Source organism: Gigantopelta aegis, chromosome 10 (genome assembly GCF_016097555.1).
Source record: "Gigantopelta aegis isolate Gae_Host chromosome 10, Gae_host_genome, whole genome shotgun sequence".
Taxonomy (NCBI): domain Eukaryota; kingdom Metazoa; phylum Mollusca; class Gastropoda; order Neomphalida; family Peltospiridae; genus Gigantopelta; species Gigantopelta aegis.
In genome coordinates, this window is record NC_054708.1 from 10,928,719 (window position 1) to 10,950,537 (window position 21,819).

The 21,819-nt window shown below is 36.5% G+C and overlaps 1 protein-coding gene across 4 annotated transcripts in view; it reads left to right on the plus strand.

Moving 5' to 3' along the window:
• Window positions 1-21,819, plus strand: part of LOC121384115 — a 64,730-nt gene that overhangs the window by 20,156 nt on the left and 22,755 nt on the right. For 2 of the 4 annotated variants that reach the window (XM_041514351.1, XM_041514352.1), the window contains exons 1-2: window positions 3,442-7,143; window positions 13,877-17,785. In XM_041514351.1, coding sequence (XP_041370285.1) covers window positions 4,020-7,143; window positions 13,877-17,785 — 7,033 coding nt within the window. In that variant the 5' untranslated portion in view covers window positions 3,442-4,019. Of the gene's footprint in view, window positions 1-3,441; window positions 7,144-13,876; window positions 17,786-21,819 lie in introns of those variants that run through there. The other 2 variants (XM_041514353.1, XM_041514355.1) reach the window with 2 other exon arrangements.

The window sequence follows — 21,819 nt, forward strand, 5'->3', positions numbered from 1 at the left end:
TCTTCTTTAAAAAAGTTTGATGTATGTAAGAAATTTTTAAATTCAAGCCCTGAATGATTCTTGAATATTAAACTACATTTTCCTGAGACGTTTCTAACATTTGTGGTGTATAGTTTACAACAGTTGCATTAGTATCAAAACTACTAATATGTTGTAAATCATAGTTTCTTAAATAAGCTTTATTCCTGTTTCCAAGGAGAAGATATCTTATAAACAAAATGTTTTCTTTTTTTCTTTATATAATTGTGGATAGACCTTGTGCAAAGTGTATTAACATTATGTTCTGAACTCAGCTATACAGATTTTGTGTCAAAATTAAAATCTTAAAGTTGTAATGTTCATGAGGTGCTATGCTTTTTCATGACCCTAAATATTTCAAACACCAGGGTGCTTACATTGTTCCTGCTCTAGCGTTGTAGAGTTTTTCAGTTATTGTTTATAGTGTCATGACACAATATTTCATACAAACTGTCATTTTATGTGCACGTTGGTTATACAACTTTAAATTCATGTGCAGTTCCAATCCGTTGTTTGGTAAAGCATTGTAGTAGACTTACATATTTTGAAATTAAACGAACATGTTGCAAACTTTAGAAGATAACCAATTGGCTGGCTTAAAAATGACAACATTTGGTTGGCTGTTTGCTACAGCAGGAACTTCACTATCATTCATTTAATGTGTCCATTTAAGAATGGTTTCACATGCATGTACCTTGTTCAGTCTATAAAGATTTACCAGAAAAGTTTGACTGATTTGTTTGATAAACTTAAAACATGAAGTAGTATATTGTATGTTATAGTTACATCATAACATATAAACAGCAACTTTAACAATATGAAAACTATTATTTTCTACTGTAATCACATTATTTTGTATTGTAAATATTTGTCTCTAAAAAGATCACCATTGTGCCATGATGTCACTTGTATAATGTATGTAAAGAGTGTAGAGTTATGTAACGTAATTGGTTGATGGAATTGTTTTAGGTAGCAGAGGTATTTTTCTAATTAAAAAGAAAAAGAAAACCAACTCTGTACGTCGTAGTAGGAGTTATGAATTATCTGTACCTGTTATGAATTATCTGCAGATGGTTGCCAAAGGTTGGATATATAATATGTAATTCCTTCTGACTCATGGTGGGATCTAGCTCAGTCAGAGCACTTGCTTGAGGTGTTTTAGTCACAAGATCAAATCCTCTCGGTGGACCTTGTCTCTGATTGGATCTTCCCCTGTCCCAATCTGTGCCTTGTGTCCGTATATACTGTTCTGTCTGCATATATTAAAAATCCTTAGCTGCTGATAAGAAAACGTAGCGTGTTTCCGTGAACATACCTGACATTGTCACAATAACAAAATGTTGATACCTAATAGTCGGTGATTAATAAATCAATGTGCTCTACAGCCTCTAGTGGTGTCTTTGAACAAAAACAAAAACTTTTCACTTTCCTCATACATGTAGCTCATAATTATTTATTCTCTAAATATTCAGTTGTTACTTGTGAAATGTTTTTTGTCATGTCATTGAATGGTGTGTTAATTGAAGTACTATACTATTTAAGTATAAATTTGCATGTATGCAAGAATGGTATTGTTTTTGTTTTAGTCCCCTACGGGTCTGTCTATCCACCCATCTGTCCCACATACAGTTTTCTGGATGTATTTGTCACAGTTCCTCTTGATATTGAGCTGAAATTTTGTACATAGCTTTATCATGTACTGTTCCAGACCAAGTTTGACTTTCATGGCTTTTTACCCATTTTTGACAAGAGTTATTACCCTTCAACTCAGGAAATATGAAAAATTATTTTCCGGACTTTTTGTTTGCAATGCCTGAAGATATTGAGATGACATTTTGTATATAGCTCTATTGTGTACTGTTACAGATCAAGTTTAACTTAGAATTATGACCCTTGAATTTAAGAGATATAAAAATTTGTTAGGCCCAGTAGGTGACATGTATTGCTTTGGCAGTACTCTCAGAATGTTTGTTTTACATCTGGACTTTCCCAAGTTTTATATCGTGAATACTAAAACACTTCTTATTTCTAAATTTATCTACCATTTTCACTTGCATCTGAAAAATTTCATTGATTATGGTAAGTAATTTTTAATATTAGTTAATGTGTTCATGTAACTGGGGTAGTGGTTAGGTACATTTTCTCGTCTTTTTTTTTTCTATGGTGGTGTTAAGAATATGGGATTAAAAAACCCAACCCTAGATGCACCTGTTTTGCTTCTCTGATTTTGCTTTGCCCATAACATTCAAGTGTGATTTTTGCAAAGTCCTTTCACAAATATGTTTCTAGTGTGCCAATATAACATGTCAACCAACAATATTATATTATATTCTTTAGCATATTTAGTCATTAATTTCCTTGTAATAAAAAAAAATCCAGCATGTACTGTTATATATGATTTTACTCGGTCTTGAGTAAACAATAATTTAAACTGTTAAGTCAAAGATTGTTTTGATTACATGTGGTTGAGTAATTTTAACTTAAAAATTATTTTACATAAATTCTTTAAGGTTATATAATGCTATGAGAAAAACATGATGTACAAGAGAAAAAACTAAAACGTTTTTGTTACAGTTTTCTTTCTACATTTTAGCAGATTTCCGTAATTTTCTCCATTCTTTATTCATGTTATGTCCATCTTTACTAGTATCCATTTAATATAATTGGCAAGCTGCCAAAATGTAAGGAATTGTTTTTAACAAAAGCTATTCTGTGTGAAAAGAATAAAGCCAGGAATGTTTTGAAGTTCAAAGAAAGTTTTGTTATTGACTACAAATAGCCATGGAGGGGTGGGGGTGATTATGGGAACTTTTTTCATACTTAAAATTATGAGGAGACAGTAACATTCATTAATGACTTCCAAGGGAAACATTTGTGTTCTTTAAGAACCAAATATAAACAAAATAACTCTTTTAGCAAAAGTATAATTATGTTTGCATGCATAAATTAAATGTTGAAACTTGAGTCTTGCAGTATACAGTTTGTTATCTATTTCAGAATGCATCTCTACCTTGAAGTTCAGTGTCACACTTGAAACACAGCTCAAATAGATGCAAGCTTACTGAAGTATTCGATGATGGCAAGCAAATCCATCCAAAACAGAAATTCAGACATTTGTGACCACAGAAAATTCTTCAGACATTGGTGTGTGTGTTTCTGGCCATCACAAGGATCTCTTACATGTGAAACATAGACCTTACATCATCGAATACCTGCTATGGATTTGAGAATGTCGAGATCTTCACGAGAAATATCTGCTGGAAATTTCTATCGTCAAAATCCTCAAGGAATGTTGAGAGGACGAGGAGCATGGAGAGGAGGGCAAGTAATGTCCAGAGGAGGGCAAGGAATATTGAGAGGAGGGCAGGGAATATTGAGAGGAGGGAGAGGAATATTAAGAGGAGGGAGAGGAATATCGTGGGTAGGAGGAGGAGTATCAAGGGGAGGGAGGGGAGTATCAAGAGGTCGATATCAACCATTGCTGCCATCACCTACCAAGTTGTCACAGGTGAGGAATGTGTGGGAACGTGATTATGATCTTTCTGAGCCAATATTACAAAGATATTCCCCAGGCGGTCGACAAACAGCGATTCCAGATACTTCTGAAAGACGATATAGATTTGTTCAAGAAATTAATAAAAGGATGGATAGTTCAGAAATGTTTTATAGGCGAAACAACTGTAATCTTAAACGGAACATAAGACCATTACTTGTATGTGGGGATCAAGGGTATTTAATAAAAGATAAGACATTATATGAAAGTGACAGCAGCAGCATTTTTACAATGTCTAATTCTGGAAAGGAAACAGTTTTTGCTAAGAAGCAACACAGAAAAAGTAATACCAGTGTTACTCTAAAACAGAACCAAAAATATCCTGTTAGTAGTCACAAAAAATACTCAAGAAACCCTGCCAGTATTTTTATACAAAAGGACAATGCAAGTTTTGCCAATATTACTCTGAAAAAAGTCACAGCTGTTACTAGATTTCCTCTGAAAAGAGATGCATATAATGTCAGTATTATTCAGAAAAAAACCCCAGAGTACTATCAGTATGACTCAGAAAAAGGAAACAAATGCTCTTAGTACTGCTAAGAAAAACAACACCAATGCTGTCAGTAATTCTGACAAAAACAATACAAATGCTGTAAGAATGACTCCGAAAAATGACACAAGTGCTGTCAGTATTTCTCAGAAAAATAACACAAGTGATGTCAGTATTTCTCAGAAAAATGACACAAGTGCTGTCAGTATTTCTCAGAAAAATAACATGAGTGATGTCAGTATAACCCACAAAGAAGATCTCAAAAGTCCAGCCAGTATTACTTTGAAAAAAGACACCACATGTGCTGTTGGTATTGTTCCAAAAACAGACACAAATAGTGATGCCAGGATTACTCCGAAGCAGGAGATGGAAAACACTGGTAGTGTTACTCGGAGGCAGGTTACAAAAAGTGATCTTTGCAGTACACAGAAACAAGACAGAAACTCTAATGCTAGTGTAAGACGGAACGAAATCAGAAGTACAGTTTCGACACAAGTGCATATAACTAATAAAACATTTGATTCCAAAGTTGATAGGAGAGCGGATAGTGGAAGAAAAAAGGGTTTACTTTCTAAAATACTTCTAGCAAACCAAAAAGCAAACAAACAAAGGCTTGATGGGGAGAATCAACCTATTCCATTAGATTCAATACATTTCAAAGAAAATTACAGCCTTAATGGCAATCGGTCTAAAATGGGATTTGAGGAATTTCATCGTTCTCATTACCAAACTTCAGGTTGTGGGCCTCCTAACTTTCCAAGCAGGAGAGGAAATGTTTACGATCATCGTGTCCCAGTTTGTGAGAGATGGAAGTCTGAGGAAGAAGCATCTCATTCATCGAGTCGTTATTTTGATCATTCCTCTACCAGGACCTTCAGCAGATGGAGGAGTGAAGATGATGTGTCATATCCATCACAACTTGAAGAAGATGTGTCATATCCATCACAATGTGAAGACCATATTTCATATCCATCACACTGTGAAGACGATGTGTCATATCCATCACAACATGAAGACGATGTGTCATATCCATCACAACGTGAAGACGATGTGTCATATCCATCACAACGTGAAGACGATGTGTCATATCCATCACAACGTGAAGACGATGTGTCATATCAGCAATGTAAAGACGATGTGTCATATTCATCACAACATGAAGACGATGTGTCATATCCATCACAACGTAAAGACAACGTGTCATATCCATCACAACATGAAGATGATGTGTCATATCCATCACAACGTGAAGACGATGTGTCATATCCATCACAGTGTGAAGACACCAGGAACCATCCTTGGACATATTCACAAAGTCAAAGGAGAGAAATCTTCACTTTCAGTGCAAGGGGACATTATCGCTCTTACAAGTCATATGACGATAAAAATTATTTGTATCGTGATTATTATCAAGATAAGGAGTATGATCCAGAGTATGCACATGGCCGTGAATATGATCCTAAATATTATCGGGAATATGATCGTGGACGTTATCCTGATTATGAGTATGATCCTGATTATGATCCTTCTAGACGAGAATACAGTAGATGGGAAGATAATCGGACCCATGTTCATCCAGTGACTAAGGGAACGAGGTATAGAAGACAGCAAAACATAGAAACAACTCCAAGGACTGTTTTTTACAGGCATTTGGCAAGAGTTACACAACGAAAGAGATTTTCTGCATTTCGTTGTCATTCCAGACTTGTTTCTAGAATGTCAGATACCAGAAAGACAGACATCTCTGATAAACAAGCTTCACCATGTGATATGTCAGAACATCTGAAAGTAAAGCTTACTAACCCATCAGAACTGACTACAATTGAGAGCGAGTTAGAAATGGCAGGAAAACGGGATGACAAAGATTCCACCAAGACTAAGTCCGACCAGAAGGCCAAGCGACATGTTACTGTACCAGGTGATCAGATGGGTGATGGTGATGAGTCACAGACTGGAGAGTCCATTGCTTTGGTGCTTACAGAAATGGATCCTTTAGTGGATGAAGAAACATCCACAAAGCCTGAGCACATTGCTGACTTGCATCCATCAACCTGTTCCAAATCACAAGTCAGCACAACTGAACAGATGTTGGAACACAAAGTACCGGAGAAACTTGAGAAGTCTGTTGGTCTTGTTACTGCAATGCAATGTTTGCAAGTGGATGAAACTAATAAAATGGACACAAGTTCTTTCCAATCTGTTCGATCAGCACTGCCAGAATGTGAAAAAAGTCTAGATGAACATGAATCATTGGATAATGATCATCTTAAAGGTTTCATAATCCCTGTTCATGTTGGTAAGTGCCCGGCCAGAACCTCTGAAAAGACATATTCATGTACGAAAAACATCAGCAAAAATGTGCCATTGAATAGTAGAAACATAATTAAACTGACAACAGACTCTGACAAAAAAATGACCTTATCTGTTGAAAGAACAGTCTCTGATTGTGACATACAGTCCCATCTTCAAAGTGTCTCTGAACATGACATACAGTTCCATCTTCAAAGCGTGTCTGATCATGACATACCGTCCCATCTTCAAAGCATCTCTGATCATGACATACAGTCCCATCTTCAAAGCGTCTCTGATCATGACATACAGTCCCACCTTCAAAGCGACTCTGATCATGACATACAGTCCCATCTTCAAAGCGACTCTGATCATGACATACAGTCCCATCTTCAAAGCGTCTCTGATCATGACATACAGTCCCACCTTCAAAGCGTCTCTGATCATGACATACAGTCCCATTTTCAAAGCGACTCTGATCATGACATACAGTCCCATCATCAAAGTGTGTCTGATCATGACATACAGTCCCATCTTCAAAGCGTCTCTGATCATGACATACAGTCCCATCTTCAAAGCGACTCTGATCATGACATACAGTTCCACCTTCAAACAGAAAATACTAATAATAGTGCTCTGGAGGACTTGGAGATCACTATGTGCAGCAAGACTAAAAATACTGAAAGTATTCCAAGTGGCAATCTTACTAGTTTTAATGTCTTTGATGGCAGTGAAGATTTTATTCCAGAAGGCAATACTACTCAGAAATCAGATGCTCACAAGTCAAGTTCTGGTAAGAAAAGATATTTTTAAAATTTGCATCTAGTTAACAGATAGTTGTGGCTTTTATCAATATATACATGTACTGACTTGCTTCAATGTTTGAGTCATTTCATTAAATAAAACTTCTGTAAGTTTCCCTTGGTGTTTTACTTTTAGCATTATCGTATTTAAGTTGTTCTCATTCAGTGATGTGCATTTGTAATAGGTGGCAGTAAACTTATTCATTAGAACTCCAAGGTCCACAGAAGTAGAAGGCAATAACTCTGTATTACATAGAGTTGGGCGGTATTGATATTTCAGATTCAGTATCGGTAGTTTTGGGGGAATTTACCATTCTATTTGGTACTGTATTCAGTATTGACACAATACTGATACCGATATTGAGCAGTATTTTTGGTAAACTTGGCTCTAAGTGCATGCTCACCTGCTACTTTAATGTAAATTAAATTAAATTTTATTCCATACACAAGGCCCTCGTCCGCTCTTTTCATCCATTTTACATTCATCAGATGTATTGTTAGTGCTTTACTAAATGGCAGGAGACATTTTTCAATACAGAAATTTCAGTATTTTGATAATTGCATGGTATGGTAAATCAGTATTGTTATGATACCAGTACCAAACGGTATATACAGTATACTGCCCAGCTCTAGTATTATATTTTATTGTACTTGATAAGGAAACTTGTATTTAATTCATTGATTAAATGTGTCAATCAATCATTTAACAACATTATCTTTAATATATATAAATGGGTACACCTATCATATTGATGAACACAATAATTTCATACGTGTACATAGTACAGTCAGATTTCTGTACCTCCCAACCTCTACCAAGTAAGTTTTAATAGTTAACATCTAACTAGTCTTTACAACAACAAAAAAGTATGAACAACAAAGAAAACCTCAAACACCAGACATGTCATATTTACTGTAACTGGGCCAAGTCTGTGACAGCTGGTATGTTGTTAATTTTAATAATATTGATTTTTTTTTCTTCTGTGTAGAGCACCAGTTATTTCTTGTGCAGTTTTGTTGATCAATGACTTTTGATATTACTCCATTTTTGTATTTTAGCAGTCTTACTCTTAGCTTAAATTTCAGCACTGGTGGTTGTACAGTGTATATAGTTTTGTTTATTAGTAATTACGAATTACAGTGTAGTATTTTAACCACTAGGATCTAATGTAGTCACTAACATTTTCAGTGTATAATAAAACAAATGTTGCCCTGTAGTAAGGTCTGTAGTAGGGTCTCGGTGAGTACTCAGGCATGAGCCAAGTGTAGCACGACTCACGTCCGTTTACAGGACACGAATACCCGTGAAAGTGAGACAATGTAGGACATTAACTTCAGCAGTAACTAATAAGCAATACAAGTTTACACAATCCGTATATGATCATGTGCTAGTTCTTTTTTTTTTAATCTGTCCATCCATCCGTCACAATACTGAATGTATGGACCGCTTTCTAAATGCAATACAATGACATGATTTGGTGTTCGTGTTCAGTGCTGGAAGTGGAATGAAGATGCGTAATGCTATTTTACTTATTCCTTGGTCTCATTACCATCTGGAGTGTCGGATACTCTGGTTGACTTGTGCTTTAACTTAACACCTTTAGCTTAATTTTTTGTATCTTTTAACTGCATTTTAAACGTGTGTTCATCTGTTCATCATGTTAAGAACATGTTAAAGCTAGAGATACTTTTACCTAATGTATGCAGGTCCAACCTTTAATTTATCTCAGTTAGCAACATACCCTTGGTTAACCTCCTGTTCATTTAATGGATTTTTTGTCTTGCCTTTATAAAGTAAAAATATGAGATGCACATGTACGTATTACTTTTCCGACAGTGGTAGTGGTGATGGCATCAACTTTGCATTAAGGTTTCACAAGTCTAAGGTTATTGCGTCACAGGATTGAACCACCTTGGTGGATCCATTCAACTGTTTGTGGGTTTTCTCATTCCAACCAGTGCACCACAACTGGTTAAAGGCTGTGGTATGTGCTTTCCTGTCTGTGGTAAAGTGCATATAATTTAATATCTCTTGCTGCTAATAGAAAAATGGAGCAGGTTTCCTCTGATGATTATGAGTCAAAAGTACCAAATATTTGACATTCAATAGCTGATAATTAAATAATCAATGTGCTCTAGTGGTGTTGTTAAACAAAACAAACTATTTTTAAAGTTTCACAAGCTATAAATTCTGGGTTATTTAAACTTGGTTTAAAGTTGCCACTGTCACTGTGCACTAGAAAAGTTACTGGTAGATGACATATTTAATTCCACATAATTTTTTTCTAAAAACATTTGTTGATAAGGTTAAGCATTAGGCCATCAACATTTTGAACAACCGTGTTCTTGTTGATTTTAGAATGTTCAATGCTCAGGTGCAGGTACTCTATAACAGTTGTTGTCCAATTTTCTGTGCAGTACTCTGATATATTGTACTGAGGTGGTTTTATCTCCGCCATCATTACTTTAAAACAGACTTGCACAAAACATTACTATTAGTATTATTTCTTTTATTTGTTTATTTTTTATTATTATTTTGTTATATATTTTGTTAATTTTATGATTGCAATGGTGTACAATTAATTTTTTTTTTCATAAGTTTTAGGTGTTAAAATCAATTGCATATTTGAATGTGGTTGTAAATCATGGATGGAAAATAATCCAGACTTAATGGCACCGGATATATTTATATATTTACCTTTGTTTGACACCCAATAGCCGATATGTTTTTTTATGCTGGGGTGTCATTAAACATTCATTCATTCATTCATTACAGTTGGAAAACTGTTTTGATCCTTGTTCTTTAATAAAAAGGTCAAGCAGCACCCATACCTACCCCCCTTACTCTTCATAACAATGTAAAGTATTCCAGATTTACCGGCCTCGGTGGCGTCGTGGCAGGCCATCGGTCTACAGTCTGGCAGGTACTGGGTTCAGATCCCAGTCAAGGCATGGGATTTTTAATCGAGATACCGACTCCAAACCCTGAGTGAGTGCTCCACAAGGCTCAATGGGTAGGTGTAAACCACTTGCACCGACCAGTGATCCATAACTGGTTCAACAAAGGCCATGGTTTGTGCTATCCTGCCTGTGGGAAGCGCAAATAAAAGATCCCTTGCTGCCTGTCATAAAAAGAGTAGCCTATGTGGCGACAGCGGGTTTCCTCTAAAAACAGTGTCAGAATGACCATATGTTTGACGTCCAATAGCCAATGATAAGATAAAAAATCAATGTGCTCTAGGGGCGTCGTTAAATAAAACAAACTTTACTTTACTTTATTCCAGATTTTTTTGTGTCCAGTATCAATTTTCATTCTTGAAAGATGATTGTATTTTATTCTGTGGATCATCTCCACGTCATGTGATCATTTGTGAAATGGCCTTTAGTGGGGAATGATAGTCTATCAACTTAGATGTCAACCTGTTCCACCAATTCATGTTCACACTCCGCTAGCTTTATAAACTACATGCACCAGCTGTTACTGTCGCAAGAACAATGTACATTTATTCGTCCTGAAACAAATTGCATTACACTTACTTTATACCAAAACAGTAACTGATTTTGGTAAGTCTTGCCGTTATGATTATTAATAATTCAGGACAATGTGAAATATTAAATATTTGTGTATAATAATAATACTAGTATAGTGCAGTATGTGTAATAAAACTTGATATCTTAAATAGTATGCCGGTGGAAGAGTATAAATAAGTGTAAATAACCTGTAAGGCACTGTTGAATATTTGTTGTAGCATCATTTTAAGTGGGAAAGTATTAAAATTGTGATAATTTATGTATGTACATGTGTGTGTGTGTGTGTGTGTGTGTGTGTGTGTGTGTGTACATACACACACATATGCATTTGTGTGTGTGTGTGTGTGTGTGATTATGATTTACTTATACATGTAGTGGATTCAGGGTTATCGTAGGGCAAAGGCAAAACTTGAATTTTAATTATTTTTTTAAAAGTTTATTTTGTTTAACAACACCACTAGAGCACATTGATTTATTAATCATCGGCTAATGAATGTTAAACATTTGGTCATTTTGTCTTAGAAAGGAAACCTGCAACAGACAGGATAGCATATACTATGGTCTTTGATATACCAGTTGTGGTGCACTGGCTGGAGCGAGAAATAACCCAATGGGAATTGATCCTAGACCGACCGTGCATCAAGCAAGCTCTTTGCCACTGGGTTACGTCCCTAATGGGGCGATCACACTGGCCCGAATGAGCTTCCGTTTGTTTTCCGTATACGAAAGTGGTGTGATTTTTTAAACTGGCCGAATGTCCCTCCGAATGTGTTTTCCCCAATGTATCACTGAATGCTTTCTGTTTGTTTTCCGAATGTTTTCAGTATGGTTTCAGAATGCTTTCAGAATAGACCGAATACTTCCCGCATGTTGACTTCGAAAGGTTTCCTTTCCGAACGCTTTCCGCATGCTTTCCGAATGCTTTCAGAACACGGCGAATCGACCTAGAATGGACCAAACTCTTTCCGCAAGGGTTCGGAAAGGGTTCGTCATGTTCTGTGTCCATTCGGGGTGTTCGGAAAGCATACGGAACATACTGTGCATTCTGGAAGTGTACGAGCAGTTCGGAAAATGTTCTGAAAGAATACTGGAAGGTTCTGGCTATTCGTTATACATTCGGCGGCATAAATGAAAAAAAATCCAGAAAGGATACTGAAAACGTTCGGAAAGCATTCGTCATGTTCTAGGTCCATTCGGGGTGTTCGGAAAGCATACGGAACCCAGCACCTCCAAATTTTCTTCCGAATGCACCAAGAACTAGTTGCATTCTTCCCGAATGTTTTCCGTACATGCCGTATGCTCCTAGAATGCTTCACGAATACACATGGACGCCACATTCGGATGGTCGATGAAAATTATTTTGAACATGCACAACAAATTTTTGGAGCTACCGAATGCCGTTCCGTATGCATCCGTACGGAGCCAAACAGCCAGTCTGCTCCTAGAACACACCGAATGCTTCCCGAATATGATCCGTTCGCTCCCCGAACACTCAAATTCCTATTCGGAAAACAAACGGAATGGCATTCGGGCCATTACGAAATATAGATTTCAAGTGAAAATACGGTAAGATATGCTATATTTATTGTGTGCAAAGCCAAAACAAGGGTGCGAAAAGTGACTGTCATTGACTTTAATGTGCCTGTATTCAATTAAGGTTCAAGCACGTCTCTCCTGGGCATTTTGTCTGACTTAGCCAGTGACTGGGTGCGGGACGGGGAGTGGGGGGGATAATTGGAAATGGACAGAATTTTTTGGAATAGCAGTTATATATATTTTTTTATTAAAAAGTTAACTAGCCAATAATAAAAAGGAATTGACTGCTCGACCGAATATTTATGTAATTTGGAGCATTTTATAGGGAACAGGGAAACTCTTTTTACGTGCCCCTATCCACAAGGGTTCAGGCACGCCCACCCCGGATTCAGCCTCTGACTACGCCAGTGACCGACTCCGGGGCGGGGGGGGGGGGGGGGGGGGGGGAGTGTGTGAGAGAGGTGAATGGGACAATTTTTAATAGTGTGGTAAGACCACTTAAAAACAAAGCCAAAGTTAAAAATAATTTGGGATCTACCATTATATATGTTTATATTTATGTTAATATAAAGCACCATAATTATAATTAACCCTATACCATTGTATTGTTTTATAATATAATAAGGACAGTCCAAATATAAATGAGAGAAAGAAGACAGGATCGGACCATTTATTAATACTATAGAAAACTTGTATACAGTTAAATAAGGCACACCTACATTCCTGGTCGGAGTAAGATTTAGCTTCTTTGATATCTAGAGCAATCTCCGGAGGTTCTTCTATTATAGGATCGAACCCCCTCAGACCTATTCTCTGATTTTTGGGGGGGTTTTTTCTTTTTTTTTCAAATCCCAGCAAGTGTTCCATGACTGGTGTATTATCAAAGTATGTGCTGTAAAAAAAAGTACATTATAAATGATCCTTTGCTACTAATGGAAAAATGTAGTTCAGAATAAACAAATGTTTAATGTCCAATAGCTGATGATTAATAAATCAATGGGCTTTTGGGGTATTGTTAAACAAAACAAACTTTTAACTTTAACTCAGCTGGGCTGCCTGTCCATGTAGCCATAAAGAATTTGGTGGCCTTTATACAGTGCCCATTGTAGATATGTTGTTGCCATTTTCAAACATGCATGTATGTACATTTGTTTGTTCATTGGAAGATTGTTGTTTGTTTGTATTCTAACATGCATGTGTTAGTTTGAATTCACTGTTTTTGCTTTGAAGTTTGAACTTATCATTTACATGGCACATGTATGCACATATCTTTGTGTTTATTTGCATACTTTTAAAATCTGATTCTGTATTGATGGTGTCATGATGAATATGTGTGAATATGTGTACCTTTTTGTTTCATCTGCAACAATAAATTCATACATGTATATACAAAAAACATTTGTTACAAAATATTTATAGTTAATATACAATAATTATATTGGAATTTTTATCTCACAAAAATTAAATAGTTCATACACACTTATGTAAACTGCAATGCAATTATGGTTTTGGTTTTTTTTGCTTTTTTCATCTTTTAGTTTGTACAAGCAATATTAAATCATGCAAAAAGTATTTAGCTTTAATAGTTGCTTTTTAAAATTTTATATAATGATCTTTGAACATATATTTTATGTATCTTGTTGCATTTTCCTCCAGAAGATACTTCGATTAGAAAAGGACCTGAAAGTGTAAGCAAGACGACAATCCCACCATCAGCATCAGTTAAAAGCGAAAGATCAGTATCTGATGCTGTTAATCGGTATGTTGATAGTGTACCAAAGAATTCCAGACCTTGTGAATCCCATCAAGTACAAAACATTCCTCTACCGCATGAATTCCATGACGTAACAGATCACCATGAAAGAGAAGGCTCTACAGATGCCACAATCAAATCGGACGTGAAAGAAAGCCAAGACATGGTTTCTAAGACGATAGAATCTGATTCACCACAATCTCCTGCTGCTGACATTGAGATGGATACCCAGAAAAACGATGATGCTTTAAATGTAGACTTGCATGCAGATGGTCAGTTATTGCTTGGTACAGAAAAAATGTCATCAGTGGGAGAAATTCCTTTACTACACACTCAGTGTTCAGATGCCCAGCCTTCTGGAGTAGCCTTTAGAAAGGGCAAGAACGATTTGCAGGTGACCTTCAAATCAAGGCAAGATAATATAGACTTTTCAGAAATCAGTTTGCCACAAAGATTCAAAGAGTTAGATATCAAAAAACAACATAAAGAGCATGTTCCTAAAATACACACTGTTTTTAAATCAAATGATGTCAGGTCGTCAAGGACCATCATACCAGCTGCCAGTCAAGTGTTGACAAAACAAGCTGGTCCGTTAGCTTTAAGTGTTTCTCAAGACACTGAGATAAAAACTGAGGGCTCTTCAACCACAGAAACTGGTGATCAAAATGGTAAAGTTGACTTAGTCTTCAGTCCAATCAGACCAGTTGTTACTTCACCTCAAACAGGCCAGGTTCCAGGATCAAAATGTAGAAATGAAAGTCAGCAAAAAGTGGCTGTTAGCCCAGATGTGCCAAGTATACCTACATTTGCTGTATCTGTTGAATTAGTTCATACCAATTCAGTTGGAAAAACTCCTTCCCCAGACAAAAAGTCAGACAAAAATGTGACCAAAGATGATAAGTCTGCTGATGATGTATGTCCTGTGAAGTTGGCAGATGGACCAGCAAAGGACACAAAAGGTTCAGGAAATAAGACAGTTCTCTTGGCTTCTGTTTTATCTGTTGCCAGAGACATAGATATTCTTATATCAAAATACAGTAAGCAGATCAAAGCTAAAGAAAACGAAGTGCATAATTCAGAGACATTACCTGAAAGTAATACATCTTCAGATGAAACACATTTATGTTCAGATGATAAGCAGATGAAAGAACCTAAGCAAAATGATTCACATTCTCATGAGGGTGCATTGTTCAGTCCATTGGTGCAGAACTCTCCTTGTCTTGGTTCCAAGAATACAGATCCTTGGTTACCTAAAAGCTATATGGAGCACAACATTCCCAATACTACTTTCAAATCTGCTCCAGTCCCTCAGTTATCTGTAACCTCAGAACAAAACATTCCCAAACCTGTGCAAAGTTTGTCTACTCAGTTATCCACTCCAAAAATACCATGTGTTTCTCAGTCTGCACAAAGTTTTCCTTCACAATCATCTGTGCAAAAAATACCATGTATTGTTTCCAATACTGTGGAACCTGTAGCTCCTTACTTACAGGTGTCTAAGAGCTCATCAGGTCAAAACATTCCTAGTGTCTCTCCCACGTCAACTGAGGTATTAACCTCTAGTCCTAAGAGAGCTAGACATTCATCTGGTAAAGCCAGTGTGCCCACCTCAGGTATCTGTACATCCAACTTGAAGGAAGTGCCATTGGTTCAGCTGAGCACATTGTCTGGTTCTTTATGTAGAAGTCCCAGTATTTCAAGTCAAAGCTATAACCCACCCATTCATATGACCGGCATCATTCCAGAAGATCTTCCCAAATGTGCTACAGCCAAAAGTGTTGGTTTATTGACAAATCAAAGCCCAGTTTCCGTCCAAGACATAAACGATGATGGTGAATGTGCAAGAATTGATGAGACTTCGTCCATAAGCAGTAAAGAAAAAACACCTACCAAGAATGTTGTTTTCCTACAGAATGATTCAGAAAATGTTCTGAAAAAACATATTGCACCAGATTTTTCACTACAAGCTTCTACAAAATATGTGTCGCTAGTAGGTGATAATGTCAAAGGCATAGATAAGCAGAAAAATGATTTAAATTTGGAAAGGATACAAGAACACAAAGCAGAAACTTGGACTTCAGATGGTCATTCCCGTAAAAGGCGATTTTGTTCTGATGATAACGTAGTGCCAGTTATCCAGCATTCTGCAGCAGTAACAGCTGCTAGAAGGATCATGACTCATGGTCGTTCGACTTCATCAAAGGAAGGACTTTCATCTACAAGATACTCTTTAGATACTGACAGTACAAAACAGAGACAATCATCCTCACACCACAGTAATACATCCCATCTCACATGGTCAGAAATGGACAAGAATGGTACATGTAGTTCATTTAATAAGTCGCAGATGTCTTCTTTCAAAAAGATTTTCCAGGAATCTACTAGAAATAAGCCTGTAAGAACTACATATGCCTCTATTGCTTGTCCACAGTCTGATTTACATGTACCCATACAAACTTCTGCAAGCATGGCAAAGCATTCCTCTGAGAATAAAAAGAGTCATCCTGCTGCACCATCTGTGTTTTTGGGCATCACATCTTATTCTGTTAAGCCCCATAAAGTTAAACCCTATAAATCAGTCCACAGCTGGTCCGATGAAAAGAGCCATTCATCAAAGTCTTTTGTTCTGCCAAAACGATATTCTCTGGATAGTGCATGGGATCCTGATGCTCCAGAGCCTTTGACAGATGTTGCTGGAAAGGTCCATAAAGTAGAAAAGAGGCAAAATCCATCGGTGGTGCAGAAACGTAAAGTAATTATTCCTAAGACTTTAACCCATAGTGAATGCATAGCTGTTGAATCTTCAGCAGAATCTAAGAGGGTTTCAAGTCAGTATGAGGTTAAACATTCAGCATCATCATCACAGGTGAAAGATTCTTCAGAGCAGTCTTCTGAATTGAGGTTTAAGTCAAAGCATTCTGCAGTACTTGTAGGATCAAAAGGCTCTGAAGGAGGGTTAGAATCAAAACATTCCACAGTGCATTCCAGGTCATCTGTAGTACCACCCAGTGTGTCATCTACAGAGACTCTAGCAGTACACTCAGGATCAAAGATGTCTGACTTGGAGTTAGAATTGAAACATTCCACAGTGCATTCCAGGTCATCTGTAGTACCACCCAGTGTGTCATCTACAGAGACTCTAGCAGTACACTCAGGATCAAAGATGTCTGACTTGGAGTTAGAACTGAAACATTCCACAGTGCATTCCAGGTCATCTGTAGTACCACCCAGTGTGTCATCTACAGAGACTCTAGCAGTACACTCAGGATCAAAGATGTCTGACTTGGAGTTAGAACCGAAACATTCCATAGTATACTCAGGATCAAAAAGCTTGGATTTTGAGCTAGAATCAAAACATTTTGGAGTTCATTCAGGGTCAGGGAGCTCTGCCTTAAAATTAGAATTAAAACATTGCGTGGTACAATTAGGGCCCAAAACATTAGACCCCCTGTTGGAAGCCAAATATTCTGGAATACTTTCTGGTGCAAAGAGTAGTGAGGTGAAGTTGAAACCAGCAGAATCTACTAAAAAGAGTTCGGAAACTGAGACAGTATTAAAATCTTCCGAAACTCAAACAAAATTAAAACATTCCCCAGTGCCCTCTAGTTCAAAAAGTGGTGATGTAGAGTTGAAACCAAACTGTTCTGAAGATTTTACAACTTCTGAAACTGCAGCTGTAATAGGTTCAGAAGATGAGAAATCAGCTGCATTGGTCTTCTCTGGTAATGATACAAGCGTTACAGCAACTACAACAATAAGCAGGACAAACAAGACCGTATCGAGCAAATATGTAACTCATTTTCATGGTGAAGGTATGTGCTTTAGTTATTTCTGTAGTGAACATGTTTATTGTGTTGTTGTCATCATCGTTGTTTTTTTATGAATCATGTACTAGTTATCCTTTTGTGACAGATATATGAATATGCAGTATGCTTAGCCAAAACATTGAGGTTTTACCGATTCTGGCTATAAGGTGGTCTGACCGACACTGTTGCTACAGACCACCACTTACAATACTAAGCAAACATAACAGTCATGAATTTCATGCTTGCCGTGTTATTTCTACCAGGTTCTACGTTCTAGGCAGAACCTTGGTTTTAATCATCTTGTGAACTCCAGGGGCCTAATTTGCGAAACTCCTTTGAGTTGTCTTGAATAACATCATATCTTTATAAGCCTTATTGCATTGCACTATGAGAGCCTATTCATATACTGACCTTTGTTTAACACCTAATAGCCGATGTGTATTTTTGTGCTGGGGTGTTGTTAAACATTCGTTCATACTTTCAGTCATTCATTCGTTCATTCATTCATTCATGCACTGCGAGATCATAAAGTTCCATGAGTTTAGTGAATTAGGTCTCTGATTTACGTTAAAAGACAATCTGAGTGAAACTGGATCTTACTGTCTAGCTGTGAGGTCTTCTTTAGTAGATCTGACCATATCCTACACCATTTGTCCAGGTGAATATATATGTCATTCATGTACATACATGTATTTGGGTGGCAGGTTTATACCAGTTGTGTTTTGAGTGGTTGAAATAAAAGATCTTTTAAAGATGGAAGGAGACATTTCCAAAAATATTTACTTCAATTTTTTTTCTAATTATTCCACTGCTCCATTTCCTCTTTCCTTTGAATTCTTCCTCACTGCTTCCTAATCTGTCAGCTACTAATATATCTTTATTGAGCACTTCAATTTTTAAATATTATATTTTGTTAAAACTTTCAGGCCATTTTCAAAATGTATATTCATTTAAAAGAAATGTTAAATATAAATAAAGTAAAATATTTTTCTATATTAAAAGTTAAAGCATTTCATTTTTGTGTACATGCTTGTGTGTGAAATATGTAAATGAATATGTACATACTCTTTCCAGAAAGCTGAATTACATTTGCATACTTACAGGTACATGTAAATAATAATGAAATATTTTTGTGTAATATATGTAAAAGTATGGGAGAGGGGAGCACAGGAAGTGTTGAGCACTTTTGCTTTAATGGCAGAAGTACGGTACTCAGGCAAGTTGGAAGGACACCAAGGCAAACGTTTCGTTTGAAAGAGGGGAACAAAGGCAATATATTTCTATCATGTTTTTGGTGGTTAACATACATGTATGGCAGGGTTCGAACTTAGCAGCAGCACCGACCATAAAGGCCATAACTGTGATATTAATTGCTGTTGGTTAAAGGAATAATTTTTAGTTTGTAGTCCCCTACTGGCCCAACTGGAGGGAACTATAGGTTTTATCTCTGTCTGTTCGTCTGTCCCACATATAGTTTTCTGGATTTTGTTTCACAATGCTTTGATATGTTGTGTATAGATTTATCATGTACTGTTACAGATCAAGTTTGACTTTCATGGTGATTTATTCATTTTTGATTGAGTTATGGCCCTTGAACTTAGGAGATATGAAAAACAAATTGTTTTCCAGACTTCTTTTTCAGAAGGCCTTGAAATTTTGTCTAGCTTTATCATGTACTGTTACAGATCAAGTTTGATTTTCATAGTAATTTACCCATTTTTGATGGAGTTATGGCCCTTGAACTTAGGAGATGAAAAATATGAAGATGAAGATATTGAGGTGAAATTTGGTATATAGCTTTATGATGTACTGTTACTGATCAATTTTGACTTTCATGGTGATTTACCTTCTTTTCACAGAGGTATGGCCCTGAGGTAGGAGATCAAACAATTTGTTGGGTCTGGTAGGGAACATGTATTGCTTTAGCAGTACTTTCAGAATGCTTGTCAATTATTTTTTTTATGTTAAACAGAGCAGTACATACCACGGCCATTGATGTACCAGGAGGGTGATTGATCCTGCAATCTGTCGCACTTCTGTCCAGTTTTCTACCATTGAGCTATTTCCTGACTCCTGATAATTAAATAATTAACGGTTTTCCTCTTATGGAACATTGCGTTTTCTCACATTTTAATCATCCTTTCCTTCAAAATGTGTCAGATGGCACAGATTTTAACCTAGGATTTCAAGAATTTCGGGAACCCCTTTAGATTTCCTCTTTTTTACAGTTCACCAATTCCCATCCCTGAATAATAGACGGTTGGACAAACCTTGTACAAAATGATACTTGGTCAAACCATAATGCTCCTGTGTTAATTATTAATACAAATTAACCTGTTTTATGTAACCACCTGTTTTTAGATACCACCCTACATTTCCCCCATACCGTGAACTTTGTGTTTAATATCACATCACGATTTGTGTTACTTTAAAATAATGCAACTTTCTGCATACATGTATATACAGTGAAATTCCTGTAAACTGGACACCCATGTGACCAAGCAAAACGTGCAGTTACAAGGGTGTCCGGTTTAGAGAGATTTGTTCTGTACTGATTTTTTAAAAAGGACTTGTTATGAAGGAATTCTGGTTTTCTGGGTTGCCGGTTTTGAACTGACTCACTGTATCTCTTACAAGGTAATGCATAATAAAATGTTTGATATGTGGAAAAACATTTACGCCGTCATCCATCCACACAGATACAGTATGAAATTAGAAGAATTCAGTGTTAACATCGTCTGTCTGGTGACTGGGTGTATGTCACTTACCATGATAATATCTCTGGTGTGTTATCAAGTACGTTGATCATGCCCCATTGCGAGTTCAGGTAAACATGCATGCAGGTCATCTACAAATGACACATGATGAAACCAGTCAAGGCTGAAGTCTTGTATACTAGCCTATTAAATTAGGTTTGAAGCAACCCCTGCATACACATCTACCCGGTATGCATGTAACATGTACAGTGTCCTCACAGATGTCAAGCATTGCTTTTGCACCACCAGCACTGTGTTTTATTTATAGCACATGCTTGCCTTGCTTGTATTCATGTGTATGCCACTTGTATTTCAAATGTACTAACCTATACCACTGTGAAGGGATCGCCAAACAATAATTCTAATACTGTATAATTGCTGCTTGCCAAATAACATAAATGATTAACCTGGATGTGGTTGGGTTTGGGGTTTTTTATACATCAATATAAATGTATTTATTTTAACTGACAACATTAATCTGTAAAATGAATAAGTCATTAATTGCTAGGTTAGGTTTTTTTAATCAGTCATATGCAAAATTAGGTAAACTTTTTGATACGTAAACAAATTAAGATCAGGGTAAAATTACACTAAATATATATATACATGTATTTGGTTTTATCAGTTTTTATGTTACACCTCTTTAGCAGGTATACATGTACATGTGCATACATGTAACAGATATTCTGCTGATTTTTTTTTTAATATATATATAAGAAAAAAGTTGGATGGTTGATGTAGTTTTCATATGTAATGTCAATGAAGTAATGACAAATAGGATCTTAAAGTTATAATTATGGCCCATGCCCTGCAACTACTATTGTAGTAGTTTCCGGAAAGAAGGTGTGCTATGTTTCGAGCGTCTGTGATGAATTAATAGATGTTTATGTAATCTAGATGTGGGGGTCGGACGTAAAAATTTGTCTCCCATGGCCATTAAAACAATTTGCCATGGGTGGAACAGCACAGCAACAGCAATTGTGACCCTGCCTACAGCTCTTCTTGTTTTTAAGTGACTTTTGCAGCAAATAAACATGACTGAAAGGATATTTCGGTGTATGTAAACATATTTCACATGTAAAATTGTTATATACTGGCAGATAATTTTTCACTGGTGATGCTCGTGACATACAGCATTGTATATTAACAACATCAGTTGCCGCCATTAAGTTGGAGTCCTGTAGATGAACCATTGTGTTCATAGAATCTTAAAAAGTACTACATCTCGGAAAGACAGCTAATGTTGATGATCTGTTCTAAATGGTAAAAAGAACCAGAACGTAC